Raw genomic sequence first — 27,265 nt, 5'->3', positions numbered from 1 at the left:
TATCAATGAACGACTCGTTTTAAAATCTTCCCGGTGTACTGACATTTGTTAAGACATCGGCTTTAAACATTACAATCCTCATGATAACGTTCGTTAACTTTACATTAAGTAAATCCACTTCAAAAGCGAATTACTCCTGGACAGCAGCGCCATAGAGATATACAGAGCAACCGCAAAAACAGAAGTTCAAAGACAATATTCAAAAGATGGCGGCGCTTTCATTTCTCTGGCGCGTAAGGTCTATAGAGGGCACAGCAGGATAAGAAATCTTTGAAGTCCACTTTTACGGTCCCTTTCCAGATAGTTAAAATGACAAATAAATGCAAACTCAGTTCTACAATATATGGTTGATCATACCATCGGGATGCTCAAAATGCACATTTTAAACAGCTTACTGTAAGTGACCAGCGTTCAGTCTCAGGCTTATTTGTTCATTAATTATGTCATCAGCGACTAGTCGAAATTGACTCGACTTTCATCACATAAATTCGTCTTAAAATATTAGTTCAGCCTCTAGTTCCACCTGTCGCCGTTGATCGGGTTTGTTTTCACCCAACTGAACATCGTTTTTTGGTGTCTGTTAGAGCAGTGTGAACATGACTGTTATTGACTGTGACCAACTTGTTTGCTGGTGTTTGTCTGTCCGGTGTGAATTGGCCTCAAAAGTTTGGGATGGTAGCCGTGAGTTTTGCAGGGAAAAACACTCACGGTTTCAGAAAATGCTTAAATGTTTTTTGTGGTTAATCTCCTAGGTATGGTAATCGGTTTCTTGGCAACAAGCGTAAACCTGAGTTATTGTGAAAGCAGGAGTTTTATGGTTAAAGTTTATTCAGCCGGTGCTATAGGGAGAGAGTGCTGATATCACACACACAAAAGCCTCATTCAGCTCCACTGCAGAGAGCCTTGAAAAGAACACACAGATCAAACTTTAGATGGCTGGAGCCGACCCTTGCTCTCTTTATAATAAAGACTTTAATCGTTCTTTGCTGCACATTATATGTTCAACCACACTATTTTTAGTTGTATGTGAAGAGTTCAGATGCAAAAGCCTCTAAGTGCCATCTGAAATTTTCTTCTAGAATGATAATTTTTATAAAGCTTGTATATTTAAGTTCAGTAATTTCACTTAATGACAATTAATAGGTAATTTTCATTGCCATTTAAGTGAAATTACTGAACTTAAATATACGAGCTTGATTAAAATTATCATTCTAGAAGAAAATTTCAGATGGCACTTAGAGGCTTTTGCATCTGAACCCTTCATGTACAGCTACTGTTGTTTATGGTCTTTTGAATATTAAAAAAGTTCTTGATGTTACATTACAGGTTCTTCAGATCAGATCTATATTATCTGTAATCTTTTAAAGAAACTAAAAGTGAAGCACTTTTAAATTCTTCAAAGCATCAGAACCTATTTATATTACTTAGAAGAATAGACAGATATACATATTTATACACATTTAATATTTATACATATTTAACTATTTAAAATATATTTTTCAAGACTTTTAAATAGAAACCTATACTTCCCTTACAAAAAAGTACTGTGGTGATACCATGGTACAAGGATGACATGGTGTTGATGATTATTATGGTAATTTCCTTTTCTTGTTAGTAAATTTAGTTAACTTTTGTGTTTTTCTTGACCATTTTTCACCTCTAGAATGAATCAGGGCCCACAATTGACTTTAGCAAGAACTCTGTGGCGATGCACATGTGAAATATTTCGCATAATTATGATAAATTAAAGCAGTGTGTCTTCACTTATGTTGTGATTGACACAATGAACTGTGCTTCTTGTTATTCGCATTCAAGGAAATCTGTTAAATTGATTGTCATGAGACAAAAATAATAATAACAATAATGTATAACAGTTTTATAGTTGGTAAATTTATTTTAAATAAATATAATATATATTTGTGCAATAGCGTGACGTCAGAACCTGGAAGTCTAATTCGCCGCTGGTTCCCTTGAGATCTTCCTATGGGGTTTTTTGATTTATGTGTAAAATAAAGCCTGTGGTAAACATAACTTCACCATACTTAAACGTTAACACCCATATCGAAAACACAAATTTTAAAGCTGTTTTTTATTTTAAAAACGTATGTTTATAATAAGTAGCAAGACGTTCGGGGTGTGATTGTGTGCAGTTTAAGTTGGAAAGCAAAACGTTCAAGTATTGTCAAGTTATATTTACCACAGACCTTATTTAACTTGTAAATTAAAAAACACCATTGGAAAATCTCGAAGGAAGATTGGACCTTTAGAAGGATTGCTCTATATCTAAGTCATATATCAAAGTTTAAAATGGCTTTTTATCTGACAGCTTGTTTAAAAAAACATCAATTCAGTTTGTAGATCTTGTTTGAAGATCAAGATCAGAAATGCGCATTTCTTTGTTTAATAAGTGCATGTTTCATCTCTCATGTATGATACAAAAAGACTCAAAAGTTGCGGTAAAACCACAACGCGACCCAGTTCTCCTTTAAAGTGTCGTTCTTACTGGAATTGATTCAGACAATGTGAACACAGAAAGCCTCTGATTTTCCATGTTGAACTCGGGCTCACTGTCCTTCTCCGCACAATGGATGCATTACGTAATGCTCACACAAACACTTTCTTTCTCTCTCTGGATGCTGTGATGTGTGTTTCCATTAAGAGGGAACTAGTTAGAGCTGGATATGACAGTTTCCCCTGTGAAGACTGGCCAGTAATTACTGCTAAAGTTACAAAATGTCCACGTAAATGCTGAGTTCGGTAAACCATTATGAAACTTCAGCCACTGCGAATGTGCTTAATCATTTCAGGACTTGTTATACACAGCTTGTTTGGATGCAATTATATGCTCAACGGACTCAAAACTTAAAATTTAATATATAAAAGATGCATCACTTCCTCCCAGTAACAAATCAACTAGACAACAGATTTCATATTCCAAACTGGTCTGAAACTGAAATAAATAAAATATGGTTGGATGGTCGCAAGGATGTTGCTGTTTTATTTTGGGTGGATGAATGAATTTTAGAAGTTGTTAATAAAACGAAGATGATTGGAGTACGTTTTGCAAGAAAATACTGTTTCATTCATTTTTGCACCTCAAAATTTCACATTTAAAGCAACACTAAAGAATTTTTTTTACCTTAAAATAATGTTTCCAAAATGGTTTCAGTGGTTCATCAAGTCGTAACAGGGTGAACGGCACTTCTGCATTCGCTTTGCGGCCCTCTATCGGCTATAACCGCACTATGCAAGTTTGCTAGATCGGGTAGCGGATCTGTAGTTCGAATGAGACATAAGAAACTACAAAATTTGACTTGCTTTACGGCAAGCGTTACAATAGTCATTATTTTGTTTTTCTTCGTTTCTGATGTCGCAATGCAACATACTCTACTTATCTGTGGACATCGTTCATTCTAAAGCTGGATAAACAAATAGCGCGCGTGCGACGGTAGGCTAAATTATTTACGACAGCGGTAATGGACAATTCCGCTTCTAACCTATAGGGGGACCGAAGAGGAAAAGTGCTTTGGTGTGGCTTTAAAGGCACAATATGTAAGATTTTTGCATTAAAATATCCAAAAACTACTCGCACAGTTCACTTGTGTACTTACATTATCTCAGATGTTTCCAACAATTTTTAAATCCAGAGAAATTCGCAATTTTAACATTTTAACTGTTAACTGACTGTTCATTAGTGCTCCAAGTCCGGGAAGACGGTTGGCGGATGTTGAGTTTCCAAATGCATGCTATAAGCGACTCGGAGCAGATGCAGAGATGAGTTCATGTGGAGCTGCATTTACTGTGAGCCGCTCTGAGACACTGAAAACACTGGATCACGAGCTGGAACACATTGAAACGCCACGCATATATTGATTTAACTAAACTTCAGCCTCTGCAATTTGATAATCCGATAAGCCATGATCCGATTACGGTTTTATTTCAGTTAATTTAGCAGCCCTAGCTGCCTGGATGTTGTTTGACAGATTAGATCGATAATACCATGCTATTTGTTTCAAGGTACATACAGAACAGGTAAGAATTACCATGGTACATGCTCTAAAAACTTCTTTCTGGTACTCTTTTGTTAGTGTTGTAGTAGTAGACCCTGTACCAGAGAGATTTCAGATTCTGCTGGATCTGTGTGCAGAGTCTGCTAGCATGGCTGTTCTCCAAACCCAATAATTACAGGTCGTCAGAAAATGCATAGTTCCTGGCACCCGTACAACGTGCAATCTGTCCTGCCTACTTGCATGCTTTTTTGGTAACCAAAAGTCGGGTTCTTTTCATAGCTTTTTTTTTCTTTCTTTGCAAATGGCCTAAATTTAGTCAGATTTCTGAAAAGGTGTTTGGAGAGACTCCATTTGTATACTTTCTGTTCTGTCATTTTTCTGCTGAACTGAAGCTAAAAATATGATCTTAACTTTACTAAATGTTCCTCTTCATTTCTGGCATTTGATTTGGCTGACAATGTTTCTTTTAAAGTCCATTTGCTTTTCAAAACCATATTCGTTTGTATATATGAACTCTTTGCAAGTAATTAGTTTCAAAGGGATGGTTTATTTAAAATATATTTGAATGTTGTATATTGTGCCTCTTCTCTGGGTAAGAGCAAGAAAAAGGTTAAACGTCTGACCATTTGTCTTCTTGATGGAGGTCTACCTCAAAAATAATTAGTGCAAAACATCCCTGTGAGTTGGTTTCAGTAAATTAGTTATCATTTAGGAATACTGGAGCTTTTATATTCAAGAAACCTTGCTTTTCCATGTTCAGACTGAACCCATCATTCCTACAGTGAATTAAATACTGGCGTGTATTATTTAAATGTGCATCTTTTTCCAGACGGCATTTCAATAGCATAGTTCAGTCACTGTGGTGCTTGAAAATGGAGGCACGATCTTGTCCCACTGACAGTCAGAGATAGACACGTTTGATACTCAGAAACATGTCAACAACCAAACAAGCAGCTTCCTGTCAGCTCCAACGGGGGAGGCAATGTGTCCTTTGTGACCGAGTCTTTGGGCATGGGCAGAAATGCACTTGCACAAAAGGGATATTATGGTTGTGCTTGTGTCAGAGTGGGACTGGAGAGTTGGCGTGGAGTGGCACTGAAAGACTCGTGCTGTGAGACGCGCTGGCGCTCGACCTCCACGATTGATGCAAACCTTCATTGCATGTCACCTGGAGACTCGCATCACTATTATTTTGATTTTAAGGACCATTAGTGGCATCAAATAATAATATCTCTTTACAGTTTTTGAAACAAAAAAAATGTAAGTGATGCATAATTGTGCAAAACTCACAGCCAAGATTGTAGGCTTTTGTGGATGGTGTCCAGATCAGTTTCCAAATTTGTTTGTGCTTTTAATTGTGTTGCTAGGTGTGTGTGTATGTGTGTTATGTGGTAAAAGGTCTCTTCTGCTCACCAAGGCTTCATTTATTTGATCAAAAATACAGTACAAAATTCTGACATATGTGACCCGATCTGGCGAAATGAGTCGGAAGTCGCAACGTTCCATTTTAAGATATGGGCCGTTTATGTGGAAAAACAATGAAATAATTTTTTTTTTTTTTTTTTTTTTTGTGTTAAATTTCAAAGAACAGACATTCAAAAATAATCTCCTAAAGTTTCGTAGTCCAGATAATTGAGTAAAGGTATTTAAATGACTATTAAAGTTTACAAAGTTTTACTAAATTCGCTGGAAATTAATATTGCTTTTCTCAACTCCTCTCGTCACCTCTGAGCATTTCCCGGGTATCCCCTGAAACGTCTCTGCTCTCCAAATATGGTGTTACACGTTGTATAGAACCAATCAAAAAGCTTAGAAATGTACACAAATGCTGATCATTTGTCAATGGGAAGCCCCATTTCGACTGACCGGCACGCGATTGGTCCAGTCATCCTCCTGTCAGACTCGCGGCGCTCTGTGTAAACAAGCTAGCAGATCTCCTCAGAAAGATTAAATATTATTAATTTGAGAAATGTCGCTGTCAAAAGAGAGCAAAGTCTCCAAAAAGTCGCCAAAAGCGTTGAACTCACTTGAGGCTTCTAACCTAAGCTCTGCTGCTGGTCATCAAGAATGGCTAAGGCTAGTCAGTGATTGTTTTGGATCTGGAGACGTGTCATCCTCTGATGATTTATCGTGTATGAATGTGAGTGAGTGCAATTATTTTGTGAGTGTATTTATCTGCAAGGAGAATCCATTACAATGTGTTTGATTTATTTTATTTTAACCCAATATTTAACTGTTGGTATATCCGTTATGAATATGTTACACTGTTATTGTCAACTAGCCTACACAAAGATATGATTGCATAGGCTAACATTATTTGTTCTCTGTTTCCTTGTCTCTCTGCCTCTCTCAATTTCTCTCTCTCTCTCTCACACACACACACACACACACACACACACACACACACACACACACACACACACACACACACACAGAGAGAGAGAGAGACACACACAGACAGACACACACACACACACACACACACACACACACACACACACACACCCTCTCTCAAGCAAAACTGTAGCACCTCTGTTCAATCTTTCAGATTTTAGTAAATGTTTGTAAAAGTGCCTTTTAAATTATTTATTCAAATAAAAACTTTAAAATAATTTGAGCTTCAGCCTGGCATAATAGCATATATTAATGTCTTTGGTCAAATTAGGCTGTACAATAAATAGTTCATCCCTTTAAATGCAATGGATTTTGAAAGATATCAACAAAAAACGGGCAAAAAACTTTAAAAGCGATTTTCTCAGGTTTTCAATTGGAAAAAGTGGGCAGACGACCATAATTCAAATGTGTATATATTTACAACCATTCAAGGTATGACTTTGACTAGGATATCATTTGAAAGCTTATGGTCTCCTCTTTCCAGTAATACCAAAATATCAGTTTTGAAATTTGGGTCACTGTGACTCATTTTGCTGGATCAGGTCACATATTATTACAATTTAAAATAACTGCTTTCTATTTTAGTATACTGTAAAATGTAATTTATTCCTGTGAAGCAAAGCTGAATTTCAGCATCATCATGTGTCACATGATCCTTCAGAAATCATTCTAATATGTTGATTTGATGCTCAAGAAACATTTCTATGATCATCAGTGTTGAAAACATTTTTGTGGAAACTGTGAGACATTATTTTCGGGATTCTTTGATGAATAGAAAGTTCAAAGAACGGCATTTATTTGAAATAGAAATCTTTTGTAACATCATAAATGTCTTTACTGTATTTTATGATCAATTTAATGCATCCTTGCTGAATAAAAGTTTTAATTTCTTTTAAAAAAAAATCATACTGACCTGAACAATATTGTATAATTGTAGTAATAATAATAGTTAGCAAGCACCACTGCTTGTTCCCGAACAGGCTCCCATCTTCCATAGTTTTAATATCTGCATGTTGGAGTGAGATAGAAATTTTTTTCTTGTGTCTTCTCTGCAGGTGTTGATGCTCCCACTCAGTACAGCTGTGAAGCTCACAACGAGAAGGGCCTCACAGTGTCCAGAGAAGCTCACGTCAATATCAAAGGTGCTGAACCTGAGAACAATGCTATATTCAGCATCATTTATATACTATATATTATTTTTTATATTTTCAGTGTTCATTTTAGTTTAAGTTTTAGTAGTTTTGTTATGTGCTTTGGTCATTTTTATTCGTTTTTTATGTTTCTATTTAGCTTTAATTTATATTTTTATATTTTCATTTGACAAGTTTAAGTTCTTCATCTAATATTTATATTTTATATTTATATTTACGAAAGTGAATTTTAGAAAACTGTCTGAGAATTATTTTTTTTCAATCATGTAATTTCATAACGTACTGGTGATTCAAGTCATTTTCCGTTCTTCGCCATTTCCCACAAGGGTGTTACACAAAGGATTTGATGCATTAATCCAATTTTTCTTTGTCAAGTTACATCATAAGAGAAATCAAAATCAAAAACTAGTTTCCAAAGGCATGAATTTTTCCACAGTCAAAAGACTGTCTAGCAAATTGTAACGCATACATAACATGTATAAAACTAGCTAAAGTCACGTGTTACAATACAAATAACACAAAATATACATTTATCCCAAAAAAATCTGAAATCTGAAAAGTTTTATTGTCGTTTATGGCTCTAACACACGTTTTATTGATGTTTATCCAGAGTTTCCTGACAAAGTGTCAAACGTCACAGTAATAAAACGTGAGTCCAACAAACTCCTCTTGAGCTGGACCCCGGGAAACGATGGCTTCTCTCCTCTCAACACGTGCCACATCACGGTAAGAGGGACAAAATATATGAACACTGTTTGTACAAGGTTATTGCATCGTAAATAAATCCTCTGGGGAACAAAATGTTCAGTTCAGTTCAGGGTGATGTCTGTTTCCTGTGTTATTTTCCATCCAATTTAACTTGCGCCAAGTTGACCTCGTAATTCTGTTCAGTTGGTAAAGTAACACCACTGAAAGCTTTGATTCAGGGGATGATCATAATTTTTGTAACGGGTCATAAATCATCTGTTATAGGTGCGAGAGCTCGGCCGAGAGCCGGGGAGTCCTACTGCCGCACAAAGCACACAAGTGCCTCCGTTCCAGTATGAAATCAGCAACCTCAAAGCCATGACCTGGTACAACATGAGTGTGTCCTGCATCAATGAAATCGGGTCGTCTCCGCCCAGCGCTTGGGTCCAGAGCAACACCACCGAGGGCGGTGAGTCAGATTCCTGGAGCAACTTCCTGGACTTTCAGTGAATAAACAAACATTCTGAGTCACAGGCTTCATTACCATTCAAAAGATTTACATTTTTCGACAGACGTCTCTTATGTGCATTTATTTGATCAAAAATACAGTTCCTGACATGCAACGCTGAATTTTCAGCATCATTACTCCAGTCTTCAGTGTCACATGATCCTAAAGAAATCATTCTAATATGATGATTTGCTGCTCATGAAACATTTCTGGTTATTATCAATGTTGAAAACCGTTGCGCTGCTTCATATTTTTGCAGAAACCCTAATGCATGTTTTCAGGATTCTTTGATGAACAGACAGATAAACTGCATTTATTAAAGGTCCCGTTCTTCGTGATCCCATGTTTCAAACTTTAGTTAGTGTGTAATGTTGTTGTTAGAGTATAAATAATATCTGTAAAATTATAAAGCTCAAAGTTCAATGCCAAGCGAGATATTTTATTTAACAGAAGTCGCCCACATCGAATGGCCCGTTTGGACTACATCCCTCTACTTCCTTCTTTAATGACGTCACTAGAACCGTTTTTTGACTAACCTCCGCCCACAGGAATGCTCCCTCAACTCTACCGAAATTCGTTTATGTACTTGCGCACTTCTTATAACTTACTGAGTTTACTCAGCTCTTACGGTGATTTTCTGAAGTAAAACTGACGCTTCATCTTTTGTGTGATGTACAATAAACTTTATTAAACTCATCAGTATATGTTTGATCATCATTCAGACAGCAGACTTGTAGGCTATTAATAAATAATGGATACATACAAGCTGATGACAAATACGTTATAATAACCGTAATTAAACTACTAAACTATACCTGTTCCATCTCTATACAGCACTCTTGACTCTGTAGGCATTATTGTCCGACTCGAAATGAACACCGTTACTGAGAGTTTCTGATATTATCATCATTCCGTGAGATGAAATTGTCCTGAGAGACTGAGCGCGAGCTCATGAAGCTCCGCCCCCTGGGTCGTCCAGCAGCAGCTTATTTGCATTTAAAGGGCACACACTAAAACAGCGCGTTTTTCTGAGCCCCAAAAAATGACAATTTAAACATGCTGTAAAAAATGATCTGTTGGGTATTTTGAGCTGAAACTTCACATACACACTCTGGGGACATCAGAGACTTATTTTACATCTTGTGAAAAGGGGCATAATATGGGACCTTTAAAAATTGAAATCTTATATTATATTAAAAATGTCTGTACTGTCACTTTTGATCAATTTAATGTAGAGATGCATGATTCTGGGTAAGTGGAGAATCACAATATATTTGTTAAAAATAGAGATCATGATTCTGAGTAGACAACAACACATTTTTTTTTTTTTAAATCGGATTGAATGAATGATTCAATGACTCACTCATATAGACTTCACTTGTTTCATTACTGGATGAATTAGCATTTCTAAACGAATCTCTTGAATGAATGATTCAATGACACATACATTTTTTAAGCCACTTGTCTCCACCTACTGATGTAACGATGTAATTGATACAATCTTTATATGAAGCTCAAGTTTCAGCAAGGTGACTTACTCTATTTTGATCGCTACCATATACATCAGTGTTTATATCCGAACTATAAACTTTTATCCCAGTATTTCTTGAGCGCAAGTGTATGGAAAACTAGCTTACTACATAGTGTATACTGTACTTCATACTCATTTTAAGGAAAATGATATGCATTTGCAACAATAAACATGTTAAACACTGATATGCTGCTTTGTCACATGTGAGTACATTCAGTTACCTTAGAAAGAAAAGCTTTTAATTTTTATTATCAAATAACATGTAAAAAAGGTATTAAAATCACATAATTTCCAGTTAATTCTGCACACTGGAAATGATGATGTAGTTGAGTGCAATGAGTCAATATGAAAGGACCGTTTTGCTAATAAGAGAAAGATTTGAAGAGAATTCCTGTAGTATGTAATTATGTTTTTCATATCCAAGAATTTTCCAAATGCCAAATGGGAATGGGAGTGACCTGGAAGTTAGAAATGCTTTTCTTATGGGTGTGTCCGTAAAGGATTTCCTCTGTATTCCTAAAAGAACTGTGAAGGATATTTGTAGTCCCTGATAAGCATTTTGGTTTGTTATACTTTACTTCTAATGTAATACAATCTGGAATTGGTTTCAAACTAAGTAGTCCTTTGGTTTGTCTTTGGTCAGTATTTTACATGAGATGATTTATCTGAAATGAAAGTGTAATTTTACTTTTTCTTTTATTATTGTCAGTTCCATTGGAGGCCCCCCAAAACTTGACTGTTAATGTGAACAATTCCATGTTGATGATCCGATGGGAAGCTCCGCCCCCTGACAAGTTGAATGGAGTCTTGCAAGGATATGATGTCATTATTAAACACGGGACACGTACGAACAAGGTTAGTAATTGGGTTTGCCAATTGTGTTTTGTGTACTAACAAAACTGAATTTAGTAAATGTCAATCATTGAAAAACAAAATTCTCTTTTCACTCACAACACTCTGGACATTTGCGATGCCTCTTTAAAGGGATACTTCACCGATTAGCATTAAGCTTTGTATCAGTAGAAACCCGGTAGTATTTTTGAATGACCGTGCTTCCCTCCCTCATGTCCCCCTGAGACGAGAGATTTCTGTATTGTGTGTCTGGAAAAAACCTCAGATGATGCAAAAATCATCATTTATCGTCATCAGAGGCTCTTTTGTCCAGAGGCGAGAGACTACAGCCAGTAGGAGGAGCTCGTCCCGCATGTCTTCAACCCGCCCATAGGGGGATCTCACGATAAAACGCCGTCTTTTCAGTTTTCAGTCCACTAGTAGCCTAGCTGTATCATTTCTTCCGATACTGCCCTCTGTAACCGGTAGGCGTGGCTTGGGCCTCGTAGGGCAGCGAAGCAAGTGCATTCTGGGAGTTGTTGTCTTTCATCCACATGAGCCAAAAATACATTTTCTGGCTTTTCTCAGTCTAGAAGGCACCAACTTCTAAAATAATTTCACATTTCTACTACATAAATGACCTAATTTAAATACACATTCATCTTTCCAGCGGTGAAATATCCCTTTAATGCTTGCTTGCAATGCCTTTTTATTTAGAAATCAGCTGAAAAACTCTAGAATCCCAAAGTTATCACAGTGTATAGGAACGTTCTTTAAGAAACTTTGCTGAATTTGTTAAATTATTATTTAAAGATTCTCTCAAAAAATATGTTTACTATTGAGTGTCAAGGTTTTAAGGTTTAAACAATGACTAAATAAAGGTTAACACTATAGTTTGTAACTGGTCACTGTATCTTTGACATTTTCACTATTTTTATTTACTTGTTGTGCAGTTCACTTAAATAGTTTTTGGTGCAAAAGCATTTTTATTAGTACAAATATTCTACTTAATATAAAACTGTATGCTTAATTTATTATTATACAAAAATTATTGCTGTTTTACTGAAGATTTTCACTTTTAGCTGGTGAAAATATTCACATAATTTCTACTTTACTCTGTGTTTACTGTGCTGCAACCAGGGTTATTATCATTAACCACAACTAAAAACATAAATTACTTAAAATAAACATTAACTGAAATAAAGTAAAATATATATATTTTTTAAATGACTTTATTTTAAGCTAGTTGCCAAAGCAACATTTCTAATTTTCATTTAGTTTAAGTTCTAAAGTAACTAAAACTAAATAAATTCAAACTTAAAACTTAATAAAAACAATAGATATATTTACAAAAAAATAAGTAATAAAAATGTTTTACTAAAACTTTAACTTAAATGTAAATAAAAATAGAAAATAGAAAAATATTAATTCCAAATATTAACAAAAACTATAATAGTAAATCACTGATACTAAAATAACACTAGAAACAACTGAAGTAAACATCCACACATCTGTTCTGTCTGTTCTGTGCCACACAAAATAAGAGCAAAACCCCCTGAGTTCACTTTATTGGATCTACATATGCTGTACGAAACCAATTTGTTTTTATTACTCAGTTCATCTACTTCTAAGTTGCCCAGAGCAGCATTTTAGTCAGTGTTGCTCTACAGACATGAGATTTTCACCAGCTGTGAGGAAATTGGCTAGAGCCATTAAAATAAAACAGCTGTTGCTTTGGTCTTGTTTCTAAGATGAAAGCGACAGTCTGAGATCATTAATGTTTCGTTTCCTTCAGCATGACAGCCTGCTTGAGTTCAGCTGTATTATTAAATGCCCCTTAGGCAAATGTCTTCATTATGATGTTATGCCTTTATCATTGCAGATCAGTTTGCAATGTGTGATATTTGCCAGTTTTAAATTCGACATGAAACTAAAGTTGCGCTAGTCTTTTCTTCCCTAATTTGACATAAATCTGAGTGAAACGGCTTCTTGAACAAGAGAAAATGTAGGGCGGGACCTGATTTTGTCCATCAGGATTTGATTGGATGGTTGTGGTTTGCTATTGGTCGATCATTTGAGTGACAGGTTGCCCCGCCCTCACATCAGTAAACACATCATCAGAGTAGGGTAGAGATGCTGCAAGAGGGAGGGGAAGATATTTTGATTACAGATTACGAGGCACTTGAATTTTAAACAAAATCATGTGCACGGATAAACAAAAGAAAATAATAGATTTTTATTTTTTTTATTTTTTTATTTATTATTTAAATAGGCCTATCATATATATTATTGTACTGTTTTATTGTAAATAAAATACTCAAAAAGTTATGTATTTCATAACTTATGCTTTGGTTTTCACAAAAAGACGCATGAATGAGGAAATAAAGTGCGGGACGTGCTTGATGTTAAACAGTTTTGCCTTGACAACTCTTGACCAGTATTTGAAGGTTGAGCAGCGAGTTCATTGGCTACTGATACAGCAGGAACCAATCAGCTGTGCCCTATAGAGATGGTGTGATTGCAAGCAGATTGAGTTAAGGACCGATCAGCCTGCGCCATCTAGAGTTTCATGATAGAACCTTGTATTTATTAAGCGCAATAAGCCACGAAAAAGATCTCAATGTGTTACTCGCGCTGACTTACACACTCAAATTGTATGTACACACAAACGCACACAGAAAGCCGCCTCTCTCAGACATCATGTGATAGCTAATTTAGTTCTCTTTAGCGCCACATTACACTTGAGCGGTCAGATACACACAGAAATATGTATTTGCGAGTATTCATGTAAGAATAGTCAGTTATGACTTAAAGGGGTGGTATAATGCCCTTTTCACAAGATGTAAAATAAGTCTGTGATGTCCCCAGAGTGTGTGTGTGAAGTTTTAGCTCAAAATACCCCACAGATATTTTATATAGCATGTTAAAATTGTCGCTTTTTGAGGGTGAGCAAAAACACACCGTTTTGTGTCTGTTCCTTTAAATGCAAATGAGCTGCTGCTCCCGGCACAGGGGGCGGAGCTACAACAGCTTGTGTCCTTTACCTCACACACACATGCACTGAAAATTTCTAAAACTTTTATCCTTTTATGTTCAAATCGGAGTCAGACAATGATGGAGAGACTCAAGAAGAAGTGACAACATGTAGAAGCAACAGGACATTTCTGAATGGTTAGTTGATGAATTTATGTAGCTTATAATCTATTAATCACGTTCCAGGGGGCGGGGTTTATTTTAGGGTTGGTGATGTCACTAACCCGGGAGGAATGTCATGTAGTCTCTACCAGCCGTTTGTTGTAGTCCTTAAAAAGCAATTTCTTTCAAAGAAAATATCTCCCTTTGCTTTGAACTTTGAGCGTTGTAACTTTGCAGATGTTGTTTATGCTCAAACAGCAACATTACACACTAACTAAAGTTAGAAAAGTGAAATCATAATCAACCACCCCTTTAAGTGAACGTAAACATTTGGGGCGAAAAATCTGATGTGTAACATTTTATTAAATCTGTGCGTTTGGTCTTAATATAATAAACCTGCTATTAATGTTGATCAAACAACAAAAGAAAAGAGGGAATCACTCACTGCTCTTGACTGAATAAAATTTTTATAGCTTTTATTAAAATCAATTTATTTATTTTTTGTATTACTTCTCACTTGAAAGCTTCTGTTAAATAGAATTGGACGATAATATGCATCATGATGCATCGAGAATCGCTTTACATCGAATCGTTGCCCTCTGAATCATAATGGAGTCGTGAGGCAAGTGAAAATTCACTCCTTTATTTATAGGTGCACTTGTATAGCCACAAAGTCATTAGTTTAGTTCCCATAGTCTATCACCTCTGAATGCCCTGTGAGATCTTTTGTCGATGGCCGGTGACCGATCATATGGGAGTGGTTTTGTAACAGCATGGCATTTATTTCTCTCCTGGCACAATGGTGTACTTCCTTTTTCTGTGCTAGTCACAGGAAAGTGACGGCATGTGGAGAAGTCATTTGTTATTGTATGTCTGTCGTGACTCACCACTGAGCGACCTGGAGTTCATGACGACAAATCAACGGCTGCGGTTAACAATCTGTTGTCTTCTACAGCCGTGACTGACCTGTGTGATCTCATGCTGTGATCTGTGTGAAAACAACAGTAACTGGAAATGAGCTGGTCTTGGGCCGACACCTGTTGCTCTCCCTCAACAAAATGACGTTGTGTAGTTCATCGAGTAACAACTGCTCATGGAATAGTGCATTATTTTGATCTACATTTGGGTTTAGGTTTTCGGCAAACACTTTATCACAGCGCATATATTTTTATATATACATTTTTTATGCTTTTGTCTTTTTTTTATATAACTAGGTTTAATTTATTTTTATTTCAGTTTGTTTTTATTTGTTTCCAATTAGAAATTTTAGAAATTTGTCATCTTATTTCAGTAAGTTGGCAAGGCAACATTTACATTTTTTGTTTAGTTTAAGTTTTCATCTAATATTTATTTTATTTTATTTCAGCTTTATATCAGTTAACAAAAATGTTTCACAACAAAAAAAACATATATTATGTAATTTTTTTTTTTTTTTTGGTGTGAAACATTTTTGTTAACTGATATAAAGCTGAAATAAACTAAATATTAGATGAAAAACTTAATCTAAACAAAAAATTTAAATTTTTAATTATATATATTTTTAAATATATAAATATATATATATATTTCTTACTGGCTTTATTTTATTTATTTATATATTATTATTATTATTATTATTATTATATTTTTTTTACTTTATTTAAGAAGGTCCCTTGATGCCTTCATCATGACATTAAAATTTGCCTAAAATAGTGTTGCCTGTTGCAGCTCTAATGCAGTTACTGCAATAGTTACTGGAATAGTTAAATTAATATTTAAATAACAAAATCATTGCTTCACAGGTACATTTACAATAATGGCAGTGTGGGTTATTTATTGTTTGTTAAACCCTTGAAGTCCAAATAAGTATTTACTTATTTGTTTATTATAAGTTCTCATTCGGTGCATCGAGACAGTAATGCATTGCAGGAGGTTATTCAGTAAATGAGTGTTTTAGTAAGTCAGTCTCTGGTAAGTGTGTAAGAATTAGACTTGCTGTGTTTGAAAAACATGTTGTTTTAAGCTTGGGTTGACTATAACTGCTGAGTTCGCTTTTCTGACCATAATCCAAGGGTTCCTTCAGCAAACCGAGAGCAAGGATTGAAAAACTTCAGGACCAGTAAAAAAACAGAAAGCTATTATGTGAACTAGATGACCAGAAGTGGCTTATCGCAGGATTTAGTTTTTCTTTGGGGTTTTTTTTTTTTTCTAGCATCTATTTAACCATTATTGTGTTGATTATCATGCATGGTCAACAGCAATGTGCACTTAATAGGAAATACAAATCCAGTTTAGTAGATAAACATGCTAGTATTTCAATATTTAAAAACCATAAACCATTTACATGCAGAAATGAATTGCATGCACCCTAAATACCCTAAACTGCACATGTGTACTTCTCAGGGCCCCTAGAACGAATCACTTCTTGTTTCGAGATGTGCAGATGCAGTTTTTCCACATTTTTCACTGACTCAGTTTTAGTGTAAGTGTCAGAATGTCTGATCTTATGGAAACAGAAGTGGCAACTTTACGAAACCAGCACATCGATGTGTCACATGCGTCATGTGTTAACCTCCCGATGTCCTCATGCTCACTGCTCACAAACAGCTTCTCTTTTTCATCCAGCCTTTGTTCTGTTTTGTTTTTGCCCTCGATTTTATATAAAAGGTTTTTCATTCCTGCAATGCTAAACAATATTTTCATAATACTTTCTTTTTTTTTAGAGAACCAAATATGTCATTTTTCAAAGTTTTGGCCTCTACTAGAATAGGTTTTCATGCTTGAATGTTCAAAAAACACATTATGTTTCACATATTGTACATTGTTGCGGCTCCTCTCTTCCCAGTCTGTCAGTAACGCTCTGTTTACTTCCTGTCTCTATGAAGCCCCTCCTTCTGAAAAGCACACTGTGCTCTGATTGGTCGGCTGGACCAGTGTGTTGTGATTGGTCAAGCGCTTCCAGTATGTTTGGGAAATGTCCCGCCCCTTACCATAACCGCCAGTTTAACACACTACTAACTAACTCAACCAGGCCCCGCCCCTTTATTCTGCGTATGAATTATTTAAATGAGGAATATTGTGATGTGTTCGTTCCCGGAAGAAAACTCAAGACTACAATGGAGGCGTTTCAGGGAGTTCGGAAACAGTGACACTGATATAAAGGATAACTTCCGCTGGAGGGACTTTGCAGACCTTTTCAATGCCCAAACAGCAACATTACACCAGTTGAAAATGTAAAAAAACCTTAATAGGAGCCCTTTAAGACCCGTACTAAACCAGCTTGGACAAGCATGGAGATTCAGACTGGCCTATGCTAGACATTTGACAATACAGTGATTAAAAAAAGTGTGTGTGTGTGTGTGTGTTTCAGATTCACAGTATCACCACAGAGGCCGCAGTGACACTGCAGGTGTTCAACACCACATACACTGTGGAGGTCATGGCCTGCACTCAGAGCGGCTGTGGGCCCATAAGGTCACGTTTAGTCTCCGTACCAAACACTGGTGAGCAGATGCACGAACATTCCTCTGGGTTTTACCATTAGTAGATGTAGTGACACTGCAAAAAGCAAAAAGAAAAAAGAAAAGTTAGTGATGTTTCCCTGTATTTGAAGTTTTTGGTTTTGCCTTTTTGTTTTGTTTTGTTTGTTTTACTGATTTTTGGTGGAATTCAGCAGGCAAATGTGTTTGAATAATGACCACTAAACTGTATAATTAACTATTGTCCCACATAACATAGATCTGTCAGCGATTAATCATTGAAAGATCACGATCTCGATTCACTGACCCAGAGAGAGCAGTTGTCATATTTAGGTGAAAGAGCTTGACAGACACTGGGATGAAAGTTAATAGTCCAGATATAAACACATACACATTAATGTACTAACATTAATGAACTAATGTATTAATAAACACATTAATGTCTACGGTAGAAAATCGAGCAAATCAGATTTTAAAAGTAAGTTGATGCTTCATATAGAGATTGTATCAGTTACATCATTACACCAGTTGGTGGCGATAAGTGACTGTTAAAAACGTATTTGTCATTGAATCATTCATTCAAAAGATTCGTTCAAAAACGATTCATCCAGTACTGAAACAAGTGAGTCATTGAATCATTCATTCACATAAATTAACTGATAATTAATTCAAATTATATGGTAAAATATTTTTAAATAGACTGCAGCAATTAACATTTTGTCAGAACCTCTAGAAATTAAATTACATGTTATTTTGTTTGTCTATTCAGAATCATGGGAGAATCGTGACCTCTGTTTTAAACAAAAAGTCTTGATTCTCAATTTATCCAGAATCGTGACTCTCTAACATAACAGATTTCTTCTGTGGATTTATTAATTCATTATATATATATATTTATATATATATATATATATATATATATATAATAATAATAAAAAAATATATATATACACACACACATACATTATATCTTTTTATATATATATATATATATATATATATATATATATATATATATATATACACACACACACACACACACACACACACACACACACATTATATCTTTATATATATGTGTGTGTGTGTGTGTGTTTGTTTGTTTTATTTCTTAAGAAGGTCCTTTAAATAATTACCAGCCTAAATATATTTTTGATATTTAAAAGCACTGCAGCAAACCTGAGTTAGTGCAAACAACTTCTTTCTGGAAGGCATCCCACTGAACGATTATCTTGATTTTGTAAATTAATTGCAGTGAATACATCTCTAGTTTCCCATAAAAAACATTTCCAGTTGATCTTAAAATTAAAAACCTCTTTAAAAATGTAGTTGATTAAATCAAAATAGTCTCTCAGCGGCCAGGAGGGATATTTGTTCGGAAAGAACTAAATGCTTATGAAGTTAAATCACTCTTGTGTGATCTCAACATTTTGGACAACAAAAGAGGGTCATGAGCACATCATCACCTGTTTGATGAATGAGTTTCCAGAGCCGCAAAACTCAAGAGAGGATCATATTAATATTACTATATTGTCCATTACAGTGTGGATGTCTAGTATTCTGCTGACCTTTTGTTAGAAGTACAGATGCCAGCCTTATTGTTGTTTATGCTCTTGTTTATTAGATGCTGAAGTGCATGCATGTGTGTTCTGCTTTCAGGATCTCCTGATTCTCCATCCTCGACGCCAGTTCCCAGTCGTTCCGACTCCGTGTACATTGTGCTTGGAGTGATTTGCGGCTTCTGTCTGTTGTTGATAGTGATGTTTGGCGTCTTGTGGCTGCGCAGTCACTCTTTTTTGCCGTAAGTTTCTTTGTCATTTCTCTTTTTATTTTTATTTTATAGTCAACATGGCATCAAAATCGACTCTGTTTACTTGAACACAATTTCCTGTTTTTATATTGCGTGATTTATTAGCATGTTATTCCAAAGAAAAACCCTTTCAAATAACTTTTAACCTGACGTCATAATGTTAGCATCATAATAAAATAGCTGTTATGTGTGTGGCTTGTTTCCGTCACAGAATAAGAATTAAAAAAAGGTAACTGCGACTTTTTACCTCACAATTCTGACTTATTTCCCTCGCAATTGTTGTTTATGTCTTATAATTCGAATTTTGCAATCTTGCAATTGCAAGTTTATCTCTCAATATTCTGATAAAAAATTAAAAAAAATATTGAAAAGGTTTTTTTCTCAGAATTGTGAGAAGCCTGTGAATCTTATTTATTTTTTCTATTTATTTGGTCTGCATATGTTATTTCATTTACTTTACTTTTCACTGTCCGCATGCATTTTTTTCTATTTATTCGGTTTGCATGTTATTTAATTTACTTTACTTTTCACTGTCCGTATGCATTTTGTTTTCTTGTTATTGTGTTTTACCGAGCCGGTAAAATGTAATATGTTTCACATTGTTGCTAAATCTCACTGCTGTGCGATTTCAGACGTCTTTTCACTCTAAGACCAAATCTGAAAAACAAGGGCTATTTTAGGAACCAGAGTTTGTTCATATTAATGTACTTGGGACAAGAAATTAAAGGCTTCAGGAAAGAAAAATAGGGGGAAGGTTGCAGTGCTTGGTCTGTAAAAACAGCATGGCTTCTTAGTAAAACAAAATTATGGAGGACAGAGTTGGCCAAAGTAGTGCTAAGCAAAGAGCTTCTAGTGAGACATCCCGTTTTCATCATTCTCTGGAATACTTGAACAGCCTCTGGCTGACTTCACTGATAATGTGCAGTGGGGGTTGTGGTCGCTTTGCGGTTAAATATCCACTTTTTAATAATATTAACCAAATGTTAACTATTCAAGGTCCTTTTTCAGGACTCCAGACTGCATCTAAAGTGACTGCAAATGTGGCGAAAATTTAATCTGAAGTCTAATCTGCATAGAAGACAGGAAAACCAGCATGTATTTGGACAAACAAGGGTTAATGAGAAGTCTAGCTGTTTGCTGTGAGTTCTTCATTTGAGCCGTGTATTGCAGTATGTGAATAATGGTGGTAAAAATAACCACATTTCTTAGAGAATAATGAGATAAATGGAAATTGCATGTAAACGCGAGTTAAAAGGTTTGCTTGTGTCATGTAAACATCTTACTGTGATTAAGACCGTACTCTCTTTAGTTAAAGGTCAACATTCATAAGATAGTTTTGTTGTAATTCATACTGAATTTAAAAAATAATAATCATATATTATGGTCAGTTCATCCCAGTTCAAGGTAGTGTCTGCTTTTTAAAAGGAGGCAAAATAAAGAAACTAGGAAGAAATGCTTCCGTTCAACACTAAAGTGCATTTAATTTCGATTGCATTTTAGCATCCTGTGGCTTTTTAGTCTTTTTATTTATTGATTTATTTATTGATTTGTAGCTCCTCCATTGCTGGCTTAGATCTGCATGAAGTTTTATATTTTTTGCTGGTTAGTAGTACTGGTTTTGTACTGATATAGCTGGCTGATTTACATTAGTCGACTAGCACTAGAAGTAGGTTGACCTAGAAGTTCCTGCTGTTTCAACAGATTTACTGCAACTTAATGTCAGCTTTTCAGCCTGAAATTTCATGAAATCCTAAATCTCAAAATTGCTAAGTGTTAAGGTTGGTAATTAGTAATATGTTATGGGGAAATGTGCAACTGTAACTGTATCACTGGCTCCCTCTACAGGTGTTTGTTTGTGTTTAACTGTATCACCGGCGCCCTCTACAGGTGTTTGTGTTTAACTGTATCACTGGCTCCCTCTACAGGTGTTTGTGTTTAACTGTATCACTGGCTCCCTCTACAGGTGTTTGTGTTTAACTGTATCACCGGCGCTCTCTACAGGTGTTTGTTTGTGTTTAACTGTATCACTGGCTCCCTCTACAGGTGTTTGTGTTTAACTGTATCACCGGCGCTCTCTACAGGTGTTTGTTTGTGTATAACTGTATCACCGGCGCCCTCTACAGGTGTTTGTTTGTGTATAACTGTATCACCGGCTCCCTCTACAGGTGTTTGTGTATAACTGTATCACCGGCTCCCTCTACAGGTGTTTGTTTGTGTTTAACTGTATCACTGGCTCCCTCTACAGGTGTTTGTGTTTAACTGTATCACTGGCTCCCTCTACAGGTGTTTGTGTATAACTGTATCACCGGCTCCCTCTACAGGTGTTTGTGTATAACTGTATCACTGGCTCCCTCTACAGGTGTTTGTGTTTAACTGTATCACTGGCTCCCTCTACAGGTGTTTGTGTTTAACTGTATCACCGGCTCCCTCTACAGGTGTTTGTGTTTAACTGTATCACTGGCTCCCTCTACAAGTGTTTGTGTTTAACTGTATCACTGGCTCCCTCTACAGGTGTTTGTGTTTAACTGTATCACCGGCGCCCTCTACAGGTGTTTGTGTATAACTGTATCACCGGCGCCCTGTACAGGTGTTTGTTTGTGTATAACTGTATCACTGGCTCCCTCTACAGGTGTTTGTGTTTAACTGTATCACCGGCGCCCTCTACAGGTGTTTGTTTGTGTATAACTGTATCACCGGCGCCCTCTACAGGTGTTTGTGTATAACTGTATCACTGGCTCCCTCTACAGGTGTTTGTTTGTGTATAACTGTATCACCGGCTCCCTCTACAGGTGTTTGTGTTTAACTGTATCACTGGCTCCCTCTACAGGTGTTTGTGTTTAACTGTATCACTGGCTCCCTCTACAGGTGTTTGTGTTTAACTGTATCACCGGCGCCCTCTACAGGTGTTTGTTTGTGTATAACTGTATCACCGGCTCCCTCTACAGGTGTTTGTGTTTAACTGTATCACTGGCTCCCTCTACAGGTGTTTGTGTTTAACTGTATCACTGGCTCCCTCTACAGGTGTTTGTTTGTGTTTAACTGTATCACTGGCTCCCTCTACAGGTGTTTGTGTTTAACTGTATCACCGGCGCCCTCTACAGGTGTTTGTTTGTGTATAACTGTATCACTGGCTCCCTCTACAGGTGTTTGTTTGTGTTTAACTGTATCACTGGCTCCCTCTACAGATGTTTGTTTGTGTTTAACTGTATCACTGGCTCCCTCTACAGGTGTTTGTGTTTAACTGTGTCACCGGCGCCCTCTACAGGTGTTTGTTTGTGTATCACTGTATCACTGGCTCCCTCTACAGGTGTTTGTTTGTGTTTAACTGTATCACTGGCTCCCTCTACAGGTGTTTGTTTGTGTTTAACTGTATCACTGGCTCCCTCTACAGGTGTTTGTGTTTAACTGTATCACTGGCTCCCTCTACAGGTGTTTGTGTATAACTGTATCACCGGCTCCCTCTACAGGTGTTTGTGTATAACTGTATCACTGGCTCCCTCTACAGGTGTTTGTGTTTAACTGTATCACTGGCTCCCTCTACAGGTGTTTGTGTTTAACTGTATCACCGGCTCCCTCTACAGGTGTTTGTGTTTAACTGTATCACTGGCTCCCTCTACAGGTGTTTGTGTTTAACTGTATCACTGGCTCCCTCTACAGGTGTTTGTGTTTAACTGTATCACCGGCGCCCTCTACAGGTGTTTGTGTATAACTGTATCACCGGCGCCCTGTACAGGTGTTTGTTTGTGTATAACTGTATCACTGGCTCCCTCTACAGGTGTTTGTGTTTAACTGTATCACCGGCGCCCTCTACAGGTGTTTGTTTGTGTATAACTGTATCACCGGCGCCCTCTACAGGTGTTTGTGTATAACTGTATCACTGGCTCCCTCTACAGGTGTTTGTTTGTGTATAACTGTATCACCGGCTCCCTCTACAGGTGTTTGTGTTTAACTGTATCACTGGCTCCCTCTACAGGTGTTTGTGTTTAACTGTATCACTGGCTCCCTCTACAGGTGTTTGTGTTTAACTGTATCACCGGCGCCCTCTACAGGTGTTTGTTTGTGTATAACTGTATCACCGGCTCCCTCTACAGGTGTTTGTGTTTAACTGTATCACTGGCTCCCTCTACAGGTGTTTGTGTTTAACTGTATCACTGGCTCCCTCTACAGGTGTTTGTTTGTGTTTAACTGTATCACTGGCTCCCTCTACAGGTGTTTGTGTTTAACTGTATCACCGGCGCCCTCTACAGGTGTTTGTTTGTGTATAACTGTATCACTGGCTCCCTCTACAGGTGTTTGTTTGTGTTTAACTGTATCACTGGCTCCCTCTACAGATGTTTGTTTGTGTTTAACTGTATCACTGGCGCCCTCTACAGGTGTTTGTTTGTGTTTAACTGTATCACTGGCTCCCTCTACAGATGTTTGTTTGTGTATAACTGTATCACCGGCGCCCTCTACAGGTGTTTGTGTATAACTGTATCACCGGCGCCCTCTACAGGTGTTTGTTTGTGTTTAACTGTATCACCGGCGCCCTCTACAGGTGTTTGTTTGTGTATAACTGTATCACCGGCGCCCTCTACAGGTGTTTGTGTTTAACTGTATCACTGGCTCCCTCTACAGGTGTTTGTTTGTGTATAACTGTATCACCGGCGCCCTCTACAGGTGTTTGTTTGTGTATAACTGTATCACCGGCTCCCTCTACAGGTGTTTGTGTTTAACTGTATCACTGGCTCCCTCTACAGGTGTTTGTTTGTGTATAACTGTATCACTGGCTCCCTCTACAGGTGTTTGTGTTTAACTGTATCACTGGCTCCCTCTACAGGTGTTTGTGTTTAACTGTATCACCGGCGCCCTCTACAGGTGTTTGTTTGTGTTTAACTGTATCACTGGCTCCCTCTACAGGTGTTTGTGTTTAACTGTATCAATGGCTCCCTCTACAGGTGTTTGTTTGTGTATAACTGTATCACTGGCTCCCTCTACAGGTGTTTGTGTTTAACTGTATCACTGGCTCCCTCTACAGGTGTTTGTTTGTGTTTAACTGTATCACTGGCTCCCTCTACAGGTGTTTGTTTGTGTTTAACTGTATCACTGGCTCCCTCTACAGGTGTTTGTTTGTGTATAACTGTATCACCGGCTCCCTCTACAGGTGTTTGTGTTTAACTGTATCACCGGCGCCCTCTACAGGTGTTTGTTTGTGTTTAACTGTATCACTGGCTCCCTCTACAGGTGTTTGTGTTTAACTGTATCACTGGCTCCCTCTACAGGTGTTTGTTTGTGTATAACTGTATCACTGGCTCCCTCTACAGGTGTTTGTGTTTAACTGTATCACTGGCTCCCTCTACAGGTGTTTGTTTGTGTTTAACTGTATCACTGGCTCCCTCTACAGGTGTTTGTTTGTGTTTAACTGTATCACTGGCTCCCTCTACAGGTGTTTGTTTGTGTTTAACTGTATCACTGGCTCCCTCTACAGGTGTTTGTGTTTAACTGTATCACTGGCTCCCTCTACAGGTGTTTGTGTTTAACTGTATCACCGGCGCTCTCTACAGGTGTTTGTTTGTGTTTAACTGTATCACTGGCTCCCTGTACAGGTGTTTGTTTGTGTTTAACTGTATCACTGGCTCCCTCTACAGGTGTTTGTTTGTGTTTAACTGTATCACTGGCTCCCTCTACAGGTGTTTGTGTTTAACTGTATCACTGGCTCCCTCTACAGGTGTTTGTGTTTAACTGTATCACCGGCGCCCTCTACAGGTGTTTGTTTGTGTTTAACTGTATCACTGGCTCCCTCTACAGGTGTTTGTTTGTGTATAACTGTATCACTGGCTCCCTCTACAGGTGTTTGTTTGTGTTTAACTGTATCACTGGCTCCCTCTACAGGTGTTTGTTTGGTGCTGATGACAAGCTCACTCCTAACGTTGAGTACAGACCTCAGAGATCCTACAACCGTTCAGTCATCGAAACTACACGTACGTCAAGCATTGCTAGCATTTTTCCAAAAAACTTTAGAAAAAAGATTTAAACTATTATAGATTATAAAGTATTTCTTCTTTGTTTTAGTTGCCAGTCTGGGCATTAGCAGTGAGCTTCAGGCCAAACTCCAGGACGTGATGATCTTAAGGAACCTGCTGTCCATCGGTAAAGTCCTCGGAGAAGGTGAGAACGCAGTCTGGTCTAGTGTTGTGTTGTGATGTGTTGTGTTGTGTTGTGTTGTGTGGCAGCTCATGTCAGGTGCATATATTGACCTAATCTCTCTTCTTTAGGCGAGTTTGGATCTGTGATGGAGGGGCATCTCATACAGCCTGATGGAACCTCTGAAAAAGTTGCTGTGAAAACCATGAAATGTAAGTGTTTGATTTCAAAAGTGCAAATAATTTTAGTTTGCATATTTTAGATTAAGATTATGAAGGTGGATACTTTTTACTTTTATTAAGTATTTAATTTAAAATTAGTTATTTTTTATTTTGAAAAATTACATTTACTTATAATTATTATTATTATTATTAAAATATTTAGAAAAATCATTACATTTATAATATTACAATTAATATTTTATTTATTTATTATTACAATTTTTATTATATTTACTTTTATTGAACTGTAAAACAATATTTTTTTTTTGTTATTTAAAAATATTAAGTTAAAGTATTACATATATAATATTACAATTTTATTTATTATTTATTACATTTTAAAAAGTATTACATTTATTATTAAAAAAAATTATAAAATTAATAATAAATGTAATACTTTTTTCAAAATATTTGTATTATTATTATTATTATTATTATATTTATTTTTATTAAATTGTAAAAACCATTACATTTTATTTTTATTTTTATTATTATTATTATTATTATTATAAAAATATTTTAAAAGAGTATTATATTTTTCATTCTTATTAATATTAGTTTTTTTTTGTCAAATTTAATTTAATATTTAACATTTTATATTTTATTTATTAATTATTACCATTTAAAAAATATTTGAAGTTAATTCTTTTTTTTTAAGTATTACATTTATTATTATAGTATTTTTTTTATCGCATGTATTAATTTATTGCTGTTTTTGTTATTACCATATTTGCACCCAGAGATTATTTTGTTTGTTTGTTTTTAATTTTTAATTTTTTTTACTAATCTTACAGCTATAAATCTTTACAATGGTCTGCAAAGACACTAAACTTATATTTTATGTGAGATCTATATAGACCAAGAAGAGAATATGATCAAATATATGAAATAAAGCATTAATTTCTGCCTCTTTCAGTGGATAACTTCTCCCAGAGAGAGATTGAAGAGTTTCTGAATGAAGCTGCTTGCATGAAGGATTTTCACCATCATAATGTCATCAGACTCTTGGGTAAGAAGCATGTCTGGCACCTGCATTATTGAACACACTAGAAATATATACTCATTATTATCAAATAGAGTGAGAACAATCTGATATCAATATGCAAAGTGTTTAAATCCATAATATGTTCAGTTCAATGATATCAAAGCGTATCCCTCATTCTTTACCTACTGCTATAATGCTGATTTTTTCACGTAGGTGTTTGTTTAGAAGTGGGATCAGGACACTTTCCTAAACCAATGGTCGTGCTCCCCTTCATGAAGTACGGAGACTTGCATAGTTTCCTCCTGCGCTCACGTCTCGAGGAAGATCCTGTGGTGAGATGCCAAATAAGCAGCATTACTATTGGTCTCCGTGCATGAACCAAACTGTGAGGTTATCATGGGTCTAACAGATGCTGTGTTGC

The 27,265-nt window shown here is 36.3% G+C and overlaps 1 protein-coding gene across 1 annotated transcript in view; it reads left to right on the top strand.

The window, feature by feature from the left end:
* mertka (c-mer proto-oncogene tyrosine kinase a) overlaps nucleotides 1-27,265 on the top strand; it is a 42,236-nt gene that overhangs the window by 8,268 nt on the left and 6,703 nt on the right. The window contains exons 5-15 of the mRNA XM_084093989.1: nucleotides 7,460-7,546; nucleotides 8,166-8,281; nucleotides 8,528-8,711; nucleotides 10,991-11,136; nucleotides 17,597-17,729; nucleotides 19,365-19,506; nucleotides 25,387-25,475; nucleotides 25,567-25,662; nucleotides 25,770-25,850; nucleotides 26,776-26,868; nucleotides 27,058-27,176. Coding sequence (XP_083950115.1) covers nucleotides 7,460-7,546; nucleotides 8,166-8,281; nucleotides 8,528-8,711; nucleotides 10,991-11,136; nucleotides 17,597-17,729; nucleotides 19,365-19,506; nucleotides 25,387-25,475; nucleotides 25,567-25,662; nucleotides 25,770-25,850; nucleotides 26,776-26,868; nucleotides 27,058-27,176 — 1,286 coding nt within the window. The remainder of the gene's footprint in view (nucleotides 1-7,459; nucleotides 7,547-8,165; nucleotides 8,282-8,527; nucleotides 8,712-10,990; nucleotides 11,137-17,596; nucleotides 17,730-19,364; nucleotides 19,507-25,386; nucleotides 25,476-25,566; nucleotides 25,663-25,769; nucleotides 25,851-26,775; nucleotides 26,869-27,057; nucleotides 27,177-27,265) is intronic.

Source organism: Abramis brama (assembly GCF_963993115.1).
Source record: "Abramis brama genome assembly, chromosome: 19".
NCBI classification, from domain to species: Eukaryota; Metazoa; Chordata; class Actinopteri; order Cypriniformes; family Leuciscidae; genus Abramis; species Abramis brama.
The sequence above is the reverse complement of the archived record's forward strand: the minus strand, read 5'-3'. Positions and strand labels throughout refer to the sequence as shown.